Source organism: Bos taurus, chromosome 17 (assembly GCF_002263795.3).
Source record: "Bos taurus isolate L1 Dominette 01449 registration number 42190680 breed Hereford chromosome 17, ARS-UCD2.0, whole genome shotgun sequence".
NCBI lineage: Eukaryota > Metazoa > Chordata > Mammalia > Artiodactyla > Bovidae > Bos > Bos taurus.
In genome coordinates this window covers 52,252,869-52,273,403 of record NC_037344.1, presented here as the reverse complement: position 1 = coordinate 52,273,403, position 20,535 = coordinate 52,252,869, and the positions used below count along the sequence as shown (strand labels likewise).

General features: G+C 38.3%; 1 protein-coding gene across 4 annotated transcripts in view; it reads right to left on the bottom strand.

The window, feature by feature from the left end:
- SBNO1 (strawberry notch homolog 1) overlaps positions 1–20,535 on the bottom strand; it is a 57,080-nt gene that overhangs the window by 22,471 nt on the left and 14,074 nt on the right. For all 4 annotated transcript variants that reach the window (XM_002694566.7, XM_005217972.5, XM_010814004.4 and 1 more), the window contains 15 exons: positions 19,523–19,623; positions 15,844–15,940; positions 14,321–14,481; positions 10,729–10,862; positions 10,451–10,541; positions 9,031–9,192; positions 7,897–8,032; positions 7,708–7,813; positions 7,420–7,573; positions 6,810–6,992; positions 5,898–5,995; positions 3,839–3,990; positions 999–1,196; positions 453–620; positions 179–354 (listed from right to left, as the gene is read on the bottom strand). In XM_002694566.7, coding sequence (XP_002694612.2) covers positions 179–354; positions 453–620; positions 999–1,196; positions 3,839–3,990; positions 5,898–5,995; positions 6,810–6,992; positions 7,420–7,573; positions 7,708–7,813; positions 7,897–8,032; positions 9,031–9,192; positions 10,451–10,541; positions 10,729–10,862; positions 14,321–14,481; positions 15,844–15,940; positions 19,523–19,623 — 2,117 coding nt within the window. The remainder of the gene's footprint in view (positions 1–178; positions 355–452; positions 621–998; positions 1,197–3,838; positions 3,991–5,897; positions 5,996–6,809; positions 6,993–7,419; positions 7,574–7,707; positions 7,814–7,896; positions 8,033–9,030; positions 9,193–10,450; positions 10,542–10,728; positions 10,863–14,320; positions 14,482–15,843; positions 15,941–19,522; positions 19,624–20,535) is intronic.

Here is a 20,535-nt window from a genome sequence, read left to right as displayed (position 1 = left end):
AAGGAACTCACTTGCTCTAGGATGACAACTAGAGTAGAACAGGGTTCTCAGATCTCAGAGAGGATGTTAGATAATTTTATGAGGAAACAATATATTATTCATTCTAAAGGGTTTGTAAGTGACAAAAAAAAAAAAAAATTACCTAGGACAGAATCAACGGTGTTCAAGTCATATTTACCTCAGCAACATTTTCAGGGCCACCAAGTTCATCAATAAGTTCATCCAGGGTATTAGGAGGGAGGTCTTCAGCTAATTTTTCTAGTTTATCAAGTAGGTCTTTCTTCATCTGTTGGGCCCTTTCCACGGCATCTTGACTTGTTATAAGGCTACTGTTGCTGTTGGTGTTACTGTTAGCTAGATAAAGTACATGTGTTAAAAATCAGTACACAGTTTAAATATTTGTTTTGTTTGAAAGTACATTTCACAGACAAAGCAAACATCCAGGTGGTTACCTGGTGCACTGTTAGGAGCAGGTGAAATAACTGGTGTAGAAGAAAAACTAGGTCGTTTTGATCCAAGACCTGACGCTAATAAGGCACTTTGAATAGAATCTGGATCTATACTTTTCCTTTTTTTTTTATCTTTGTTTTTCTTATGATCTTTTCTGATTAACCAGGGATCTGAAAGTTAAGGAAAGACATAAATCATCTGTTAACGCAGGTACGGAATTTTCAAAGGAAACCACCATTGAGTTTTTTTGTATTGTGGACCGACAACTTGTAAACCACCACCAACTATAGCAGTCCAGTACATCCATACACCATGAGGTAAATGCCATGGTTTGAGGTTAAACATAATTGAACAAAATTGACATCATGACCTTTCATAAATGAGCTCAACTGCCAGAAGACAGACAAGCTTGGAGCTCCCACAAAGCAAAGATTAGAATCTGTCTGATAATTTTTACAGGAAAAGAAAAGGTTTTAGTACAATATCCCATTTCAAATACACAGAATTAAGGACCCTTTAGTTTATATTTAAAATATTAAAGAACTTACCATCTTCATCATCCTCACTAGACTCATCTCTGAATGGGTTGAAATCATCATCATCTCCAGAACTCATGTTTTTAGAGCTCTCATAGTCACTTTCTTCATTATCAGAGGCATCAGATTCACTTCCACTATCATCAGAACTGCTACCAGTAAGGCCACCTATTTTTCGTGCTTTTTTGGCTTCTCGAGTTATTTCTTCACCTGCCCACAAAACCCAAACAAGAGAGTCAAAATGCACTGTGGTAAAAGTTAGGAAATTATATTTAGTTCATAAGTACAGTTAACTAATTCAAAAGAAAACTACAGAAGAAAAGTATTTGCATAAGTATATAAGAACAAGGAAGAGGGGAAGGCACACCATTCTACTACTCTTGCCTAGAGAATGCCATGGACAGAAGCCTGGCAGGCTGCAGTCCACAGGGTTGCACAGAGTCAAACATGACTGAATCAACCAAGCAGCAGCAGCAGCATACAAAAACAATGAACAAGTATAGCCTTTTGGACTCCTGTAAAAAATCAGGTTATATATAATTATTTTTAGGAGAAATTATGTACATAATAAATATTAACTCAAGACAGCCTTCAAACGCACAAGTTTTAAAATTCAGGACAACAAAGATGAAACAATCTCTGGCATTGTCAGAATGTGTGTATCAGGTTGAGAGACAAGGCCTAATAATTACAGGTTTTTAAACTACTTAAATACTTTATGGAATACTACCCCAAAAATCTACAAAACTGCATTTTTAAAAGTTAAACAAGGTGCTAATCTGAATTATCTTACTGGAAATTCATAGAAGATATCTAGAGTAAACTAATCAAAACTGAGAAGAACATTAAAAAGGTTCACATACCAACGAAATGGTGAGAAGATAATTTAGAAAAGGGAAACATGGCCATCCACTGACCACTCTAACAGGTCACTGACTCTAGGTCACAGCATTACTTTTTGTGTCACCAAAATAAAAAATAATGCCAGTTATAATACCTAACCTGCTTTCAGGCATATTAAAAATATAAGGGAAAAAGCATTTCTTGCAACAGATGAAAATTTAAAGTGTCAGGCACTGTATTTAGAACACACAGCATCATGTATGTTCTTATCAGCATTTTGGAGAGAGCCTGAGATGTTAACTTCTAAAAGGCAAAGAGCTTGCTAAGTCGCTTCAGTCATGTCCGACTCTGTGCAACCCCATAGACAGCAGCCCACCAGGCTCCCCCGTCCCTGGGATTCTCCAGGTAAGAACACTGGAGAGGGTTGCCATTTCCTTCTCCAATGCATGAAAAGTGAAAGTGAAGTTGCTCAGTCGTGTCCAACTCTTAGCAACCCCATGGACTGCAGCCTACCAGGCTCCTCCATCCATGGGATTTTCCAGGCAACAGTACTGGAGTGGGGTGCCACTGCCTTATCCAGGCAAAGAGTTTAGTAAGCACCTAAACACAAATCCAACTTTGCAATTTTTATAAAATGTCTAACAAACATAAATAAGTGTATGCCTAGTAATTCAGTAATAAACTAACAAAAGTCTCTTTAAAGAAGACTATATAAACACACAGGCTTCCCAGGTGGCTCAGTGGGTAAAGAATCTGCCTGCAATGCAGGAGACGTGGGTTTGATTCCTGGGTCAGGAAGATGCCCTGGAGGAAGGCATGGCAACCCACTCCAGTATTCCTGTCGGGAGAATCCCCATGGAAAGGGGAGCCTGGCAGGTTACAGTCCACAGGGTTGCAAAGAATCGGACACGACTGAAGAGACTGAGCACGCATGCATGCACACACATACTCTCACACACCCACACACACAGCATCAACAACAGAAAGGTCCAGATTTTGGTTCCCCATTTATCAACCAGTAGTGGTGTGAACCTAAGGATATCGCCTGACCTCTTTCTGTGCCTTAATTTCCTGTCTATTAAAACTGAAAAAATAAAGCCTTTCATATGGATCCCTTGCAGTTAAACAAGACTATGTGTGGGCAGTGCTCAACACAGTGCCTAGCACCAAACTATTAAAGCCCCAATATAAAATGGGGATTACTTGTGCATTCAAAATGACATGGGCCATGGGAATTCCCTGGTGGTCCACTGGTTAGGACTCCGTGCTTTTTGACCCCAGATTCAATCCCTGGTCAGGGAACTCAGATCCCACAAGACTCGCAGTCAAATAAATAAAAGACACTTCCTTTAAAAACAAACCAAACACTACATGATCCAATTTAAGGAAGGCAGTTCAGTTCAGTCGCTCAGTCATGTCTGAGTCTTTGGGACCCCATGAACCACAGCATGCCAGGCCTCCCTGTCCATCACCATGACTCAAAGTCATGTCCATTGCATCGGTGATGCCATCCAACCATCTCATTCTCTGTTGTCCCCTTCTCCTCCAGCCTTCAATCTTTCCCAGCATCAGGGTCTTTTCAAATGAGTCAGCTCTTCACATCAGGTGGTCAAAGTATTGGAGTTTCAGCTTCAGCATCAGTCCTTCCAATGAACACCTAGGACTGATCTCCTTTAGGATGGACTGGTTGGATCTCCTTGCAACCCAAGGGACTCTCAAGAGTCTTCTCCAACACCACAGTTCAAAAGCATCAATTCTTCAGCGCTCAGCTTTCTTTATAGTCCAACTCTCACATCCATACATGACCACTGGAAAAACCATAGCCTTGACTAGACGGAACTTTGCTGACAAAGTAATGTGTCTGCTTTTTAATATGCTGTCTAGGTTGGTCATAACTTTCCTTCCAAGGAGTAAGCGTCTTTTGAAGGCAGTACACACCCAAAATACAGCTTACATCAAAATGCTCAAGTTTATATTACTTCTAGCACCATTTAAAGGAAAGTACTCACCTTTCCGCTTCTTTGTTTTATTTTCCTTACAAGGACTATCTCTTGGTGAACTGCTGTTACTTGGAGCTGTCAAATCAATTCCCAGCAAACTATAAAGCTTTTTTCTATCCGGAGCAGGGAAGTGTTTTTCAATGAGTGACTGTAACACTCCTCTGTTCGTACGAGAGATAAAAAAGTGATAGTCAGTGGCTCAGTATGCAAAATTATTATATATAAAATATTACTGAAAGTATTTGCTTAAAATAAGTACACTTTATTAGCAGCATCTCCAAATTGGATACCACAAGTTGGTTAGCTTCACATAATAAAGCCAGCTTAGGAACTCAGCACCAATGGTTTCTTTTTCAGAAATGCTGCAGCACAGGAGGACTCCATGTGGAAAAACGGAACATAAGGGACTGAGTCAAAAGGTGACTCAGAACAGCTGGACTCTGAATATAAAGGACTTTAACAATCCTTTAACCAATTTATTTCACATGTATTTCCATTTTCAGGTATGTGAAAGAGTTAAAATAATTAAATCTATGTCTTACTGAAAAACAAAAACAAAAAAATAGTTTATTCAATCTTATAAGATACTGATAATCCAGGTCAGAAGAATTTCAGTATTCTAGGCAAGACTATCCAACTGAAATGTAATGCAAACCAAGCACAACTTTTACACTTTCTAGAAGCTGCATTAGGAGAAGGCAATGGCACCCCACTCCAGTACTCTTGCCTGGAAAATCCCATGGACAGAGGAGCCCGGTAGGCTGCAGTCCATGGGGTTGCTAAGAGTCTGGCACGACTGAGCGACTTCACTTTTCACTTTTATGCACTGGAGAAGGAAATGGCAACCCACTCCAGTATTCTTGCCTGGAGGATCCCAGGGACAGAGGAGCCTAGTGGGCTGCCGTCTATGGGGTCGCACAGAGTCGGACACGACTGAAGCGACTTAGCAAAGAAGCTGCATTAGGGCTTCCCTGATACCTCAGTTGGTAAAAAATCCGCCTGCAATGCAGGAGACCCCAGTTCGATTACTGGGTCAGGAAGATCCGCTGGAGAAGGGATAGGCTATCCACTCCAGTATTCGTGGGTTCCCTTCTTGGCTCAGCTGGCAAAGAATGTGCCTGCATGCCTGTACTGCAGGAGATCTGGGTTCGTTCCCTGGGTTGGGAAGATCCCCTGGAGAACAGAAAGGCTACCCACTCCAGTATTCCGGTCTAGAGAATTCCATGGACTGTACAGTCCATGGGGTCACAAAGAGTCGAACAGGACTGAGCGACTTTCACTTTCAGGAGCTACATTAAAAAGTTACAGAAAACAACCTGTCACTATAAAATGTCACAATGAAATGTTTTACATTCTATTTCCTTAAGTCTTTGAAACTTGGTGCATATTTCATACTTGACGGTCATCTCATACTGGAATAGCCATGTCAACTGCTGCACTAGCCATGTAGTACCTATCATCTCCGAGGCAGTACTAGGCAAGATACAGATTAGCAGGTGCATGCTCTGAATTTAAAGGAGTTTTAAATTATGTCTTAAAAGGAGCCACTTGCATGTATCCCCTAAGGCAAAAGATATCATGGTGGCAAAAGTTATTTTACTAGTTTTACTCCCAGAGTTGGAATTGTTTGGTTACACAAAGCAAAAAGTAACGTCTAAAGCCTTTCTTAAAATTCTTTTGACTTTTCAAGAATTATCTGCAATGCTGACATGAAAGCATAATAAACTGGGACAAACGAAACCATTATTATACAGCTTTGTGTATTTGTGCTTTCAAACACACAGAGCAAAGACAAAACTGAAACTTAAACCAAGCTGTCAGAATTCCAAGATGTACAAAACAGAAATCAAGCCCTTCCATTAGTCCAAACACTGGACATACAATGTTAAAATACTTAACATTTCAGTATTTCTATGTTACTGTTTTTCAATAGATATATTGCTATGGATACACAGGATTATGAAAACTCAGATCAGAAAAACTTAAATTTAAAAGGCAAAAATTTTGTCTCCAGGAAATGCTAACATTTAAACTAATCTTAGTAAAGACTCAAAACTATAAACATTACTTGGCAGTTGAAACAAAATCATTCAATTCTCCCCCGCCCTCTTCCAAGGCTTCTAATGTTCTAGCTTCTCCCGTAGACTGCAGACCAATTACAACACACTGGAGGAAAAGAAAGAATGTTATTAATTATAAATAAAAATATGTATGTGGTTTCTTACAACATATTTTACACATTTAGTTTTAAAAAAAGATTTCAAGGCTTCCCTGGTAGCTCAGTGGTAAAGAATCCACTTGACAATGTAGCAGACATGGGTTCTATCCCTGATCCGGGAGGATTCCACATGCCACAGAGCAACTAAGCCCTTGAGCCACAACTACTGAAACCCACATGCCCTAGAGTCCATGCTCCATAACAAGAGAAGTCACGGCAATGAGAAGCCCAAGTACTGCAATCAGAGAAAAGCCCATGCAGCAACAAACACACAGCATGGTCAAAAATAAATAAATTAAAAGATTTCAAACAAGAATTACCCATTTTGTACATGTGTACCAATGTCTTTATTTTGCATATTTGAAATGCGCTATATGTAAAACACTTAGCCAGGTGATAGTATTACAGCAGTGAACACTACTGAAGCCCCTGCTCCAGTTTTTTGTGCTTTAAGTAGATATATATTCGCCAAAAACGAAAAACCTTTGCAGTATTACATATCCATGATATCAGTGGTTACATCTATGGACAGCCAAGTTATAGTGATGTTTATTTGTTTATACCACCTTTTTGAGCTATCCAAATTCTTTATAAATACATATTGCTTTTATTGTCGTAAAAATGTATTTTTTAAAGTCTCACTGTTAATACTCTTACAACTATCCTTTAGAAACAAAGGCTTTTATAAGTAGAAAACCTCAACACCCAAAAGACTAAAACACAAAACCAAAGACACATCTGTTAATGCATTCTCCAACTTACTTTTCCATTCTTGATTTCTTCTCGAGCTAGTTGCACAACTCTTTTAACTTTGGACGCTATGCACAAGTATTTGAAAAATCTCTGGTGAGCAGACCAGAACTGACCCCACATGGATTTCTTCATTCTCTGCTCAGCATCAATCAGATCTGCAGCTTGCTGAAACCGCTCTCGAGCAATGACCCACTGAAGGCACACAATCAACAGATATTTCAATCTTCGAGTGTGAATTACTTCAATATGACTAATTCAATCAAAAGAATGTGTAAGACACCATTTAACATTAATTCAATGAAGCATTTTCAGTAACTTGGGAACCTCTAAACAAATGTTTTTTAGGACACTCACACAGAGCTGTCTCAAAATTCCTATTAACTAATACAGTAATTTTAGGAAACAGTTATGTTGATTTTTAAAGCTACGCATGCTCTGCTATAAAGGGTTATTTAAGTTACTGTAACAGAGAAAACTGGGAAAATAAGGATCCAGTAATTTATCTTGTTATTTTACGGCAGAAATATACTGTGAGCTGACAGACATTACACTGGACAAAACTAACAAAAACATCATCGGGTACATTAAAAATACTAGGAGTTAAGGAAAAAAGGCTTACCAGTTTGACTGCTTTGTTATACATTTTAACATAGCTCTGAGAAAGAAGAACTTCCTCAATTTTGAAGGTCACTCCAGTAAAGCTCAGCTGTCGAGCAATGTACATTCCTCTAAGCTTCATATCCATAGCAACTATTTCCATGGCACCAACACCTCTGAATAAAATTAAAACACACAGTAACTATCATTAAATATAGTAGAGCTTTAACATACATGGAAGAGATTTTAGCAAAATACCTCTTTTAGATTGCTACTGAGAACAAATAATGTACACTGTAAATTCCATTACCTCCGTTCTACTGCCTGAATAAAGTCACTGAATTCTCTAAATGGAGTTCCCTCACCCCATATTCCAAGACGGTTCATATAGGCCATATTTCGTGGTTCAGAAGCACCTGAAAAACCCCCCAAAAAAACATATTACAGCTGAAAAACTAACATGTAAAAAGATACCTGTATCTTTTAAATAAATACTCACCAGTGGCACTAGCATAGACAACTCTAGCTTTTGGCAATTTGTTCTGAAGTTCTAAAACTGCTAAGCCTGTCTTGGTTGGCTTTGAAGAACCAACAGGACATAAGTTTTTTGCTTTATGACATTCATCAAAAACTATCTGTAAAGAATAAATTAAGGAACATGTCACTTTAGTACCAAGTGTCTCTAATCTCAGAAAGACTTAACTTTTATTTCCCTGAGGCCTGGGGAAACATGCAAGAGTCCTAAAGAGTAAACAAACAAACAAAAAACAGAAAAACAATTCTGGAGTGAAAATAAATCAGGATTATCATGGGGAGGGATGCTGTTGGTAACAAGCCCCTGCACATGAATTTTTTGTTTTTTTTTACTAACACCCATACACCTATCATCTGGTTTCATCAAACCTTAACATTTTACTGTTATCTGCTGCAGCCTGTTTCCTTTTTTAAAGTTACAAATATAAACAAAGCCCTCTATGTGATTCTTCTCCTTGATTTTTGCCCCTGTGCTAGCCACAGAGGCATTCACTGAATTTGGCACTAATCTTAACTAGATATTTAAATCTTCTTCTAGATACAAAAAAAAAGTTACTACTGTGGAAAATGAAGACTGCTTAAATCAAATGGGGGGTTGGAGAGGGCCTGTGGTTTTTCTTTTTGATTAACTGCTGTTATACTGTCCTTCAGGTGGCTGAAAGGAGTTTCGTAACTTCTTCAGACATCACTAGGTGCCAAAGCTCTCACAGGACAACTTTGATGCTGTATGAATTCTGCCATTTTGCTAGCACTGATACAGTTCTTGGGTCCACCACTCCATTAGAACCATTGGCTCCAATCATATTAATCTGTTATAAATCTTACAAAGCTGGGTACTTCTGGGTATTTAGGTCCACATTCTATTTTAAGGCTGCATATTCAGCATGTCCCATACCTATTAACATTTTCCTAAAGCAGGAACTAAACAGTGGCCTCATATATGACAGCTACAAAACAGAATCAACTATCTGACTCCCTTGCAAGCTATGTAATCATTAAAGCTCTCATTCCAGCAATCTTTTTACTTAACTTCAGAATTCCCATATATTACATTAACTTTCATGTCATTAAAAAATATAAAATTTGTTGGAAAGGATACCACTCCATCGAAGTCATCACCGCACCAATGTAGAAGTTGTTTTAACCTCGTTTTATATTTACCACCAGACTGACTTTCACCAATAAGGGAAGAATAGGTAGCAAAAATAACACCCTTCTTCACACTCCCATTATGTTTGGAAGAAATTTTTCCATATTTAAACTGAAAAAGAAAAGGGAAGAACTTAATACACTTCTGTCTCTGAAATATTTATCCCACCCAAATTTATACAGCAGGGAAATGATGGTACCAATACACTTTTGTCTCTGAAGTATTTATCCCACCCAAATCTATACAGCAGGGAAATGATGGTACCATGATGGGCTTTAGGAAAGTCAAAGGACCTCTTTATCATACACAAAATTTCTCACACACAAGTACATACACACATACACACACGTGTGTGTATGTATATAAAATTATAAGGATCCAGTTTTCAAAGTCTATCCTCAAAAAACATTACAAACCAAACTCTCCCCAAGAAAAAGGCACAATATTCATTCTACCAATATTTACTATGTATTTTCTATATGCAAAACACTGTAATTAAGATCTGAGGGATATATAAGAATTATGATCAATAGTCACTGCAGCCCTCCTCAATTATACTGACTCAGAAATTAAAAATATTGCTAGATGCCCATTACATGTTTTAGTTTTGAACTGTTGGTAATTATCTAAGACATAATACTTTTACCTACCAACCCATTCAGTAAATCTCATCCCCAAAAAAGTCACTGATGGGCAGAGCAACACTGAAGCAACTTAGGACTAGTCTGTACATTTACTCACTTAGGACTAGATGCACATTTACTCACTGTCAAAGGCCTGCAGAGAAGTGCCTACAGGAATTAGGTTTGTTAGCCTAGGCAAACTAGGCTCCAGGAATTGGTGCCTAGTAGAAGGCCAATAAAAACTTGCTAAATGAACATTAAACTGTGCTTCTGGAAAGTGAAACTTTTCTTCCAAATGACAGAACTGTTTTAACATTAACACAGGTACAGGTATACAAGTTCATTGAATATACAAATATCTAAACCAGTCTCCAAACCACAATTCATGATGCAACGGACATACTATACTACTTGTCCATACAGCTCTATTACACTGCACTCTTACACTCAGTGTATTAGTTTCATCCATAAATAGTAGTTTTATAAGCAGAAACAATAAATGAAAAAAAACCCTGAAGGTTGAGAGAATAAACTCCATAAAAAGAGAAAATGCCTATTTTACTTGCCACTACATAACCCTACCTGGCACATTATCTAAACCAAAAATCAACAGTTGTGGCTAGCACTCACTATACTTTTTGTGAAATAACTCATTTAATCCTCTTAACAACCCTACAAAGTGGAAACTATCATTCTTGTCTCACAGATATTTACTGAATGACCAACTGAATAGAAGACTTTCATACCTTATTCAATGAATGGACCAAAATGTTTTTTGCTCCAATATCCCTCAAATCTCTTTCAGCATCATACTTTAAATCATTTGAAACACTGAACCTATAAAAAAGAAAGGGAAAAAAAAAATACACAAATTAAATGCAAATCCTATCATTCTAGCAGTATTCAGGAATAAATAAAATCAGGCCTTGACACTTCTAAAAAAATACATCTACTCATTAAGACCCATCCCCATATGCTGGTCATTTGCAAATGAAAGTTCCCACAGACAGTCTTTAGCACTTACCACAAAGCCCTTTTTCTACTCAACAAATAATTTTCATAGATGATTCCTGCTATTGTCCTTCCTTTTCCTACACCAGCACCATCGCCTATTAAGAAGCCAGCACGATCTCCATTAGGTAGGAACGTTTCATGTTGCTGAAAATGAAAATGCTGATAATTAATCTATTCCTTTAGATATTTTGGTGATCGGTTTCTCATATTATTTTAGCAATATATTAACATTGTCTATTTTTATACAAATGACATACAGTTAGCTTAGTGTGGAAACTATATTTACTATACAGGAATACTTTGTTTCATTTTGCTGCATGCACTGTTAACTGCACTTCTGGGAAACAGCATTTTTTTTTTTTTTAACGAATTGACAGAAATGCTGTATCAAGCAATTTTATTGGTGCCATTTTTCCAAAAGCATTTGTTCACTTCATGTCTGTATCACATTTTGGTAATTCTCATAATACTTCAAACTTTTATTATTATTATTATGTTTGTTACTATGATCTGTGATGAGTGATCTTTGATGTTACTATTGTAATTGTTTCAGGGTGCCATGAACTTTGTCCATAATTAATAAACATTGTGTGTACTGTGACTGCTTCACTCACTGACCATTTCCCCCATCTCTTTCTCTTTTGGCCTATTTCCTGAGACACAACAGTATTGAAATTAGACCAATTAATAACTCTACTTAATGGATTCTTTAAGCATTCAAGTAGAAGGAAGGGCTACCATGTCTCTCACTTTAAATCAACAGCTAGAAATGATTATTTTAAGGCCAGGCTGCAGGGCATGTGGAATCTTCGTTCTTTGATCAGGGATGGAACCCACACCCTGTGTATTGTAAGTACAGAGATTTAACCACTGGGCAGCCAGGGATCTTCCCTAGAAATGATTATAATATAAGGAAGGCGTGTTGAAAGCCACAATAGGCTGAACACTAGGACTCTTGCTCCAAACAGCCAAGTTGTGAAAAGAAAAAGGTCTTAAAGCAAACTAAAAGTGCTACTTCAGTGAACAAACAATAAGAAAGAAAACCAGCCTTATTACTGATATTAAACTTTTAGTGGTTGAGATAGAAAACCAAACCAGCCATAACATTCCCTTCAGCCAAAGCCTCATCCAGAGCAGGGCCTGGATTCTCTAATTCTATGAAGACAGCCAGGTGAGAGCTGCAGAAGAAGCTAATAGAGGCTGGATCATGAGGTTTAAGGAGTCTTCTCCATAACATAAGCACAAGGAGAAACAGCAAGTGCTGATGTAGAAGCTAAACCAAGTTATCCAGAAGATAATAGGGTAAAAGTGTCAACATTAAACAACAGATTTCCAATGCAGATGAAATAGCCTTCTATTTGAAGAAGATGCCATCTAGGGTATTCACAGCTTAAGAGAAGTCAATGCCTGGCTTCAAAGCTTCAGAGGACAGGCTGACTTATGAGGGGTTAATGTAGCTGGTAACCTAAAACTGAAGCCAATGCTCATTTACCATTCCAAAAATCCTAGGGCCCTTAAGAATTATGCTCAATCTATGTTGCCTGTGGTCTACAAATGGAACAACAGAGCAGTACATCTGTTTACAACATGGTTTACTGAATATACGAAAGCCACTGTTGAGACCTACTATTGCTCAGAATAAAAGATTCCTTTCAAATACTGCTCACTGATGATGTACCCAAGAGCTCCGATGGAGACACACAATGATATCAATGTCACTTTCATGCCCACTTTATAACACAACAGCCATTCTATAATCCATGAACCCAAGAGTAATTTCAACTTTCAAGTCTTACTCGTTAAGAAACACATTTTGTAAGGCTGTAACTGCCAGAAATAGTGACTCTTCTAATGGATCTGGACAAAATCAATTGAAAACTTCCTGAAAAAGGAATCACCATTCTAGATGCCAGGAAGAACATTCGTGATTCATGGGAAGAGGTCAAACTATCAACATTAACAGGAGTTTGGAAGATGACCCCAATCCTCATGAATGACTCTGAGGAGTTCAAGACTTCAGTGGAGAAAGATTCTTGACATGGAATCTACTCCTGATGAAAATGCTGTGAAGATTGTTGAAATGACAACAAAGGATCTAGACTATCACGTAAACTTAGTTGATAAAGCAGTGGCACAGTTTGAGGACTGACTCCAATTCTGAAAGAAGTTCCAGTGTGGGTAAAATGTCATCAAACGGCACTGCGTGCTACAGAGAAATGATTAGTGAAAAGAAGAGGGAATCAATGAGGCAAATTTCATTGCAATCTCATTTTAAAAACCTGCCATAGCCACTCCAACCTTCAGCAGCGACCATTCTGATCAGTCAGCAGCCATTAACACCAACACTAAGACCTTGCACTACCAAAAAGATTACAATTTGCTGAAGGCCCAAGTGATGATTAGCATTTTTTAGCATTATTTCTAAATTAAGGTATATATATTTTTTTGGGGGGGACATAATGCTATTGTTATCTTCTCCACTGCCTATTGGAGAAGGCAATGGCACCCCACTCCAGTACTCTTGCCTGGAAAATCCCATGGACGGAGGAGCCTGGTAGGCTTCAGTCCATGGGGTCGGGAAGAGTCAGACATGACTGAGCGACTTCACTTTTACTTTTCACTCTCATGCACTGGAACTTTTCACTTTCATGCACTGGAGAAGGAAATGGCAACCCACTCCAGTGTTCTTGCCTGGAGAATCCCAGGGACAGTGGGGCCTGGTGAGCTGCCGTCTATGGGGTCGCACAGAGTCGGACGCGACTGAAGCGACTTAGCAGCAGTGCTTCTGTACACTTAGCAGACATCATAGTGTAAACACTAAGTTTTACATGCACTGGGAGACAAAAAAGTTCATGTGGCTCATTTTATACAATGTTTGCTGTACTGTGGTGGTCGGGAACCAAGTCTGCCCTATCTTCAAAGTCTGACTTTGTTTTTTTCCCTTGCTACCCTCGCGTGCAGCAGGTAACTAAAGCTAACAAACTGGTGAGCATTCTTCCATAATTTTTCAATGACTATACAATCAAATACAAACCTTTTTATAACACATAAATATAGTGGATGGTTGCATATTTATTTTACAAAAATGGAGTATATCAGAAATCCTCTCAAAGACAACTGGCATAAGATAAAAGCTAGTACAACACCCATATGGTAATACCAAAGTTTATTCAATCACTCCCCAAGGGTGTGAGCTTTCAAATCTAGTCTAGCTTTCAGTCTCTAGGGGAAAAAAGCTGCAACAAATAGCCTGATACATATGTTCTTATCTAATAGTTCCATGAAAGAGACTCCCAGTTCCAGTAACCGAACTGTTAGGTCAAAGGATATACACATTTTTAATTTTAATACATGTTCCCAGTGAGTCCCAGAAAGGCTATGACAATTTATCATTTCCACTCTAAATGCAGTCACCAAATCCATGCTATTCTTTTCATTTCATAAAACTATCTATTTCATAAATCCTATCCATTTCATAAAACTAAAAAAAATCACATTCACAAGGTTTTCATTCAAGGAAAACTTTGAATTAAAACTAGTATATAATGTGAACTAAGATTAAAGATAAAAACTGTACCTAGTTAAAAAATATTATGGCTTACCTGGGCTGCATAAGTAATTGCTTCAAGCTGTAATGCTGATAACCAGCCATTATCAATGGTTTCTTCAGAAATAGATGTCTTGTACCAAACATCAGGAGGAGTAACACTGGATAAAGAACTAGTCTCAACTACGGCATCTGGGTGACGTAGGCCAATTTTTACTAAACAAAGGTTTAAAAATACTTCATTTTAATTATTCTGAGTAATAACACTTCCACTCTTATCATAAAATATTATAGCATTTCTCCTCTGACAGAGAAATGTAAGTAACCCTGGGATCCTATATAAAGTCACCGAATGATGTAAAGTACTGTTAAACTTAACTAATGTGATCTAATTACCAACTACCTATGGTTTAAACAGAGACTTGTGAGGGTTGGGGGAGGCTCAACAGGGAGGGGATTCATAGAGACATGGCTGATTCGGGCTTCCCTGGTGGCTCACACAGTAAAGCAACCACCTGCGATGCAGGAGACCTGGGTTCGATCCCTGAGTTGGGAAGAACCCCTGGAGGAGGGGATGGCAACCCACTCCAGTATTCTTGCCTGGAGAATCCCCATGAACAGAGGGGCCTGGTGGGCTACAGTCCATACGGCTGCAAAGAATCGGAGATGACTGAGCGATTAAGCATAGCATGGCTGATTCATGTTATACGGCAGAAACCAACACAACATTGTAAAGTAATTATCCTCCAGTTAAAATAAATTTATAGAAAGAGACTCGCTGATTAAAAAGATCTAGGAAAATACAATCTCAATTCATACCACGAGGTTCTCCACAGTAGCAGAGCACACTCCTAGGTTACGTTCATTTTAAATGATCTACAAAGTAGGGAACTAGAATCCATATACAGTTGGTAAACAGATTTTTAGTTTAAGTGGTCTTATTAGTGACGTTTTATAGAAACCCAGAGTGTATGAGAAACAAATTCTAGCCATACATTTTCCCATTTTATTACCCTCAGAAAATGAAAACGTGAAAAAATTTATATATAAACTAAAAATTACTAATTTTCAACTTAATATACTGGCCACTTCAAAAAAAACAAAACAAAAACTGAATCACGGTCCTTGTGGGGAAAAGAGGAAGAAATGGTGTTAATTTAAGCCACTGAATTCAAATAGCACATTTTATTTTAAGATTCCCATGCTTTTATAGCTTGTTTTAGATAAGCTGTATAAACTATAACGCTAAGATATATGTTTACATCTCTGTAATTTACTCTGATTTTATAATCACCGCTGATATGAGCAAAATTAACTTGAAAGGAATAAGCTTTTTTACTCTTGGTTTTAAGACTTCATTCCAAAACAAAGTTCTAAATTTGTGTAGGGAAATTAAAACTCACAGTAGAATTTTCATGTAGCTATTTTAAAACATATTCATACACAGCTCATACTTATCAAATCCTGAGGTACCCAACATGGACAGATCCTAATAGGTAACAATGTGTGGGGAAAAGTTTTTAAGTTTGAAAGGAACCCAGAGGTTTTTCATTATTTTAACAAATCTCAAAGACATACATTTTATTGGCATATACTCTGCATAGGTTTCCGCATGACCCATTTCTTCTTCGTCTTCTTCTTCTGGTTCATCTTCCTCTTTCACAACAGGGACCTTCTGTAACACAGAGAGAGCAAAATCAAGTAAGTCAACAGAATGGAGGCCCAACCAACACACACAAATCCTCTTCTGCAGGAATACCCACTACCTTCATCTTGGAAGCAGGACATGCCATTCTATAGTTCCTAAAATCTAGGTCATACTCTATGGCTTCCCTGCTTCTCTAATGATGAGCACAATCTGTGATGTGATATCATCACAAACACACACATGGGATCACCACAGGGCTCCACCACCTTCTCAAACCAGTTTCCCTTTCAACACTGCCCACCAGCCTCCCTGATGCCCAGATGTCTCTCTAACCTTCAGTCCTCACTCTCCATTCCAAGAACAGAAAGAACAAGAGGTTTGGAGAAAAATGGTGGCTGAGCCCCAGCAGCACATTCTACAACCTCATTGGCAGGGACTCTCTGTAAGTCTCACTCCCAGTCTCTTTTCACTTCAACCTCCATCTGTTTTCTTTCCCTCGGGTCCTAAAACCAAAACCCCAGAAAACTCGGGAGTTTAAATGTTCTTCTGAAACACAGAATTTATTTCAGACGTCTGTGTCTCCACAGACACAAAAACAATACCACATCATCTACTCTCCAAACACTGGCACATCTCAGAGTAAAATGATGAGTTATTAGTAACTACACCAGGAGAACAGCAGACCAGGAGAAGCCCAGACAGTCCTGGGCAAAGTGAGTGAATGGCCACTATAGCCATACCTTGTATTCCTCTACAGAATCTTAAAGGGGTAGAGACAGGGAGAAATAGGGGAGAGGAAGCCCCAAAAAAGCTTCTTTTCACTACCAGCAAACTATAAAGGGAAGCTCTTTATGAATGAGGGCTTAATCAAGGAAGAATGTAGGGAGAAGCTGTGAGACCAGAGAAATAGAAAGAGAAAACCCAGTTAGGATCTACATGTAATGCCAAGGATAAAATAGTATTAAAAGGTAATATCAGGCTTCTGTTTCATTTTTACTTATTTTTACTTAATCTAGAGCAGAATATGATGACACACAGATACTCAACAAATGTGGGAAGGAATAGGGAGATGACAGATAAACATTCAGCCAACATCAATCCATGAAGTCCTTTAGGAAAAAAAAAAAAAAAAAACTCTGAATATTCTCAGGAAGTATACTAAAATGAAACCCAGTTTCAGAAATGAGACCAAATGCGGCTGGCCAAAGAAACAGACACAAACCCCAATTCTGTTGAATTTGTGTAGCCTTGGGCAAATCACTACATCCTCAGTCCTCCCTACCCCCTCTTTGGACCTCTTCTTCACCTATAAAACAGAAATATATACTATACTAAATGACCAGCCTCCCTTCTCCCTTTACCTTAAAAAATTTTTTTTTACCACAGATATAATAGGAGGATTAGCTGGTCACAAAATTCAGGGACCAGACAAGTAATATTTCTAAGCCAGCTGGATAGAAAAGTGGCAACTGACACCAAGCTTAGGGTGAAGGAGCAAAATGAAGGGGAGGGAAACTGTGGCACATGGGGAACATGTGACTAACACACAGTAGATGCTCACTACAACTCTAGGTATTTTTGTGTGTTAGCGACACAGTCAAGATTTTTCAAAATAATGTGGAGGCCAAACAAAACACATGTCAAGTGGTTCTGGTCCACAAGCTACCAGTTTGCACTGTTAGATGTCACTTAACTACTAGGACAATATAGAACTTTTGACATGTTATGGGTAACATGGGCTGGACTAGAAACTTGAACACTAAAATCTTTAAGAAAAATATATTCTTATTTTCAAAAAATCAACTTTCAAGTAAGCTGTTGGCACACAATCACTAAGTAAACTGATACTGCCAGGACTTATTCTCCTGGTCCCCGTTCAAAACCTCAGGCACAAGTTGCTCTGCTGTCCCTCCAAGTCCAAATTCCATTCCCAGTCTTACCAATCCTCTGGTATCGTTATATACAGTCACCTCTTATTTTCTTATTTTTTTTCTTTCCCCTTACCGTTTCCAATCACCTCTGAAATTCCCCAAGTTTAGTTCCTTGTTACTTCCTTTCTGGATTACCTGACAACCACCTAATCTGTTTCCTCCCAATCCATCCTGAGTCACTAACCAGTCCCTCTACTTCCATCCAGTCGCCCTCACTGGGGCTGCTCCAAGTCCCAAGTCTAACAAACTCAAGACCTTCCACAGAGCCCCCAATCAACCATTCCAATTTCTTCCTGCAAGCCAAGTATCCTAAGCACATAGCTACCACCTTCTTTATGCCTATTGATGCTGTAGCTCCCTTCCTAATATGCCCTCTCAGATTCTCCATACTCAACACCCCAACTCCATGACACCTCCTCCATAAACTGAACTCCTACCAGGCCACCTGAGTCTCATTTTCCTCCAGACTCATAATCCTTATTGCGAGCATCACAACACACCTCTTGCTGTACCTTCTATTACTACTTAAACCACGTGGTGTTAAATTATGTTTATTAAAAGGGGGAACCAGAAACCACCTCACAGAGGCAGGGTTAAACACTGTGCAATTATTAAATACAGGTATAGAATCAATTTTTTGCCTTTTCATACAAAGGTCTGTCTAGACAAGGCTATAGTTTTTCCAGTAGTCATGTATGGACGTGAGAGTTGGACTATAAAGAAAGCTGAGTGCCGAAGAATTGATGCTTTTGAACTGTAGTGTTGGAGAAGACTCCTCAGAGTCCCTTGGACTGCAAGGAGATCCAACCAGTCCATCCTAAAGGAAATCAGTCATCAATATTCATTGGAATGACTGATGTTGAAGCTGAAACTCCAATACTTTGGCCACCTGATGCGAAGAGCTGACTCATCTGAAAAGACCCTGATGCTGGGAAAGATTGAAGGCGGGAGGAGAAGGGGACAACAGAGGATGAGATGGTTGGATGGCATCACCGACTCAATGGGCATGAGTTTGAGTAAACTCTTGGGAGTTGGTGATGGACAGGGAGGCCTGGCGTACTGCAGTCCACGGGGTCGCAAAGAGTTGCACACGACTGAGGACTGAGCTGATAGTATCAATTTACCTGAAGCATATAGCACTTTCAAAATGTAATAAAAAAAAAAAAAGTTATTATATAGGGTGGGAGGTTGAGGGAGGTTCAAGAGAGAGGGGAGATACATGTACCTATGGCTGAGTCATGTTGATGTACGGCAGAAACCAACACAACATTGTAAAGCAATTATCCTACAATTAAAAATAAATTTTTAAAAAGTTATCATGTAATTGCTTACAATTAAACCATTATATATCTGACAGTTCATAACTAGCTATATAATAAGGCTCAATCCTAAAATGACTATAACTATGAAATACTTTTGGTTAGCCCCACACTGTCTTTTTTACTTATCAGACAAGATTTACAATAAAAAAGGTGTTAGTATTTTATGTAATACTCTATCAAATATGCAAGTTACAATCACCTTGTTTAGAACACATTAGTTTATTCCAGTGAGGTTTAATGCTTAGTTTATGTGGCTAAGACACTCTCCTTCACCTAAAAAAATACACTTAGCCAAGGGTAGAGCCAAGTATATCTTCATACCACACAAAAACAGAGATACAATTTTTGAAACTCACCATGGTTGGGGAAAAACTCCTCATTTTCATGTCATTTATCCATATTCTTGCTACTTCTTTATTAGAAGACTCTTTCTTTACTGTGCCATTGCTTACATCAGCTGATGAGGAGAGACAACTTACATTTTAGAACAAGACATTGTTCAAACAAACGTTTTTCCTACAGTTTAAAAAAAAATTCAGTAAAGTTTACCCACTTCACAAACCAAAGAATACAAATCTGCTTATTTCCAATTAAGCGTTAGGATAAAAATATTCAAAGCTACATGTCATTATGCAGATAAGAATTGAAAACAAAAAGAAATGTGTGTACAGGAAATTTGAAAACTATTTATTAAAAAGACACCTCAACCAGAACACTATTTGGCAGTTTATTTCAAAACAATTACCAAAGGCTAGCATTATTCTGAGACACTTCACTTAGTTCATTAAAAAAAAAAAAAAAAAAACCCAACACCTGGTGTTATCACAGAGACAGTCAATCTCACTTGATCTGGAGGTAATTATTAACTTTCAGACAAAATAATTATTTCTTTTAATTAGGGAGAAAAAAATTTTAAAAAATCAAGGAACTCTGGTCTTCCTTCCCTCAGAATAAAGATCCAAACAAAGAACCTGGGCTTCTTAGTGGTTTACACACTTTTTTTAAACATTAAAAACAGAACCTCTCAATCAAAGCAGAACTGCTTGACTGAGAAACCCAGAACCCCTGTAACCAGCCTCCAGCCATCCCTGAAGCATTCCCAGTACTGGTATTCTTGAGATCAGTGTGGAAATCGCATCAGGAGAATGCATCAGCATCTTGTTTATGTACTCTATCAAAAGATGGGAAGTACTTTGGTGGCCTGTCACTTTGGACTACACAATGACTAGGATTAAAGCGTTAGAAAGATAAAGAAGCTGGTACAGAAATAATAAATTTAAGCTTGGGGACACAGATTTGTTTCACATCAAAGAGCCAGTGAACAGTTTCATAGAAAGGACTGGAGCTCAACTGAGAGACCAGAATCCAA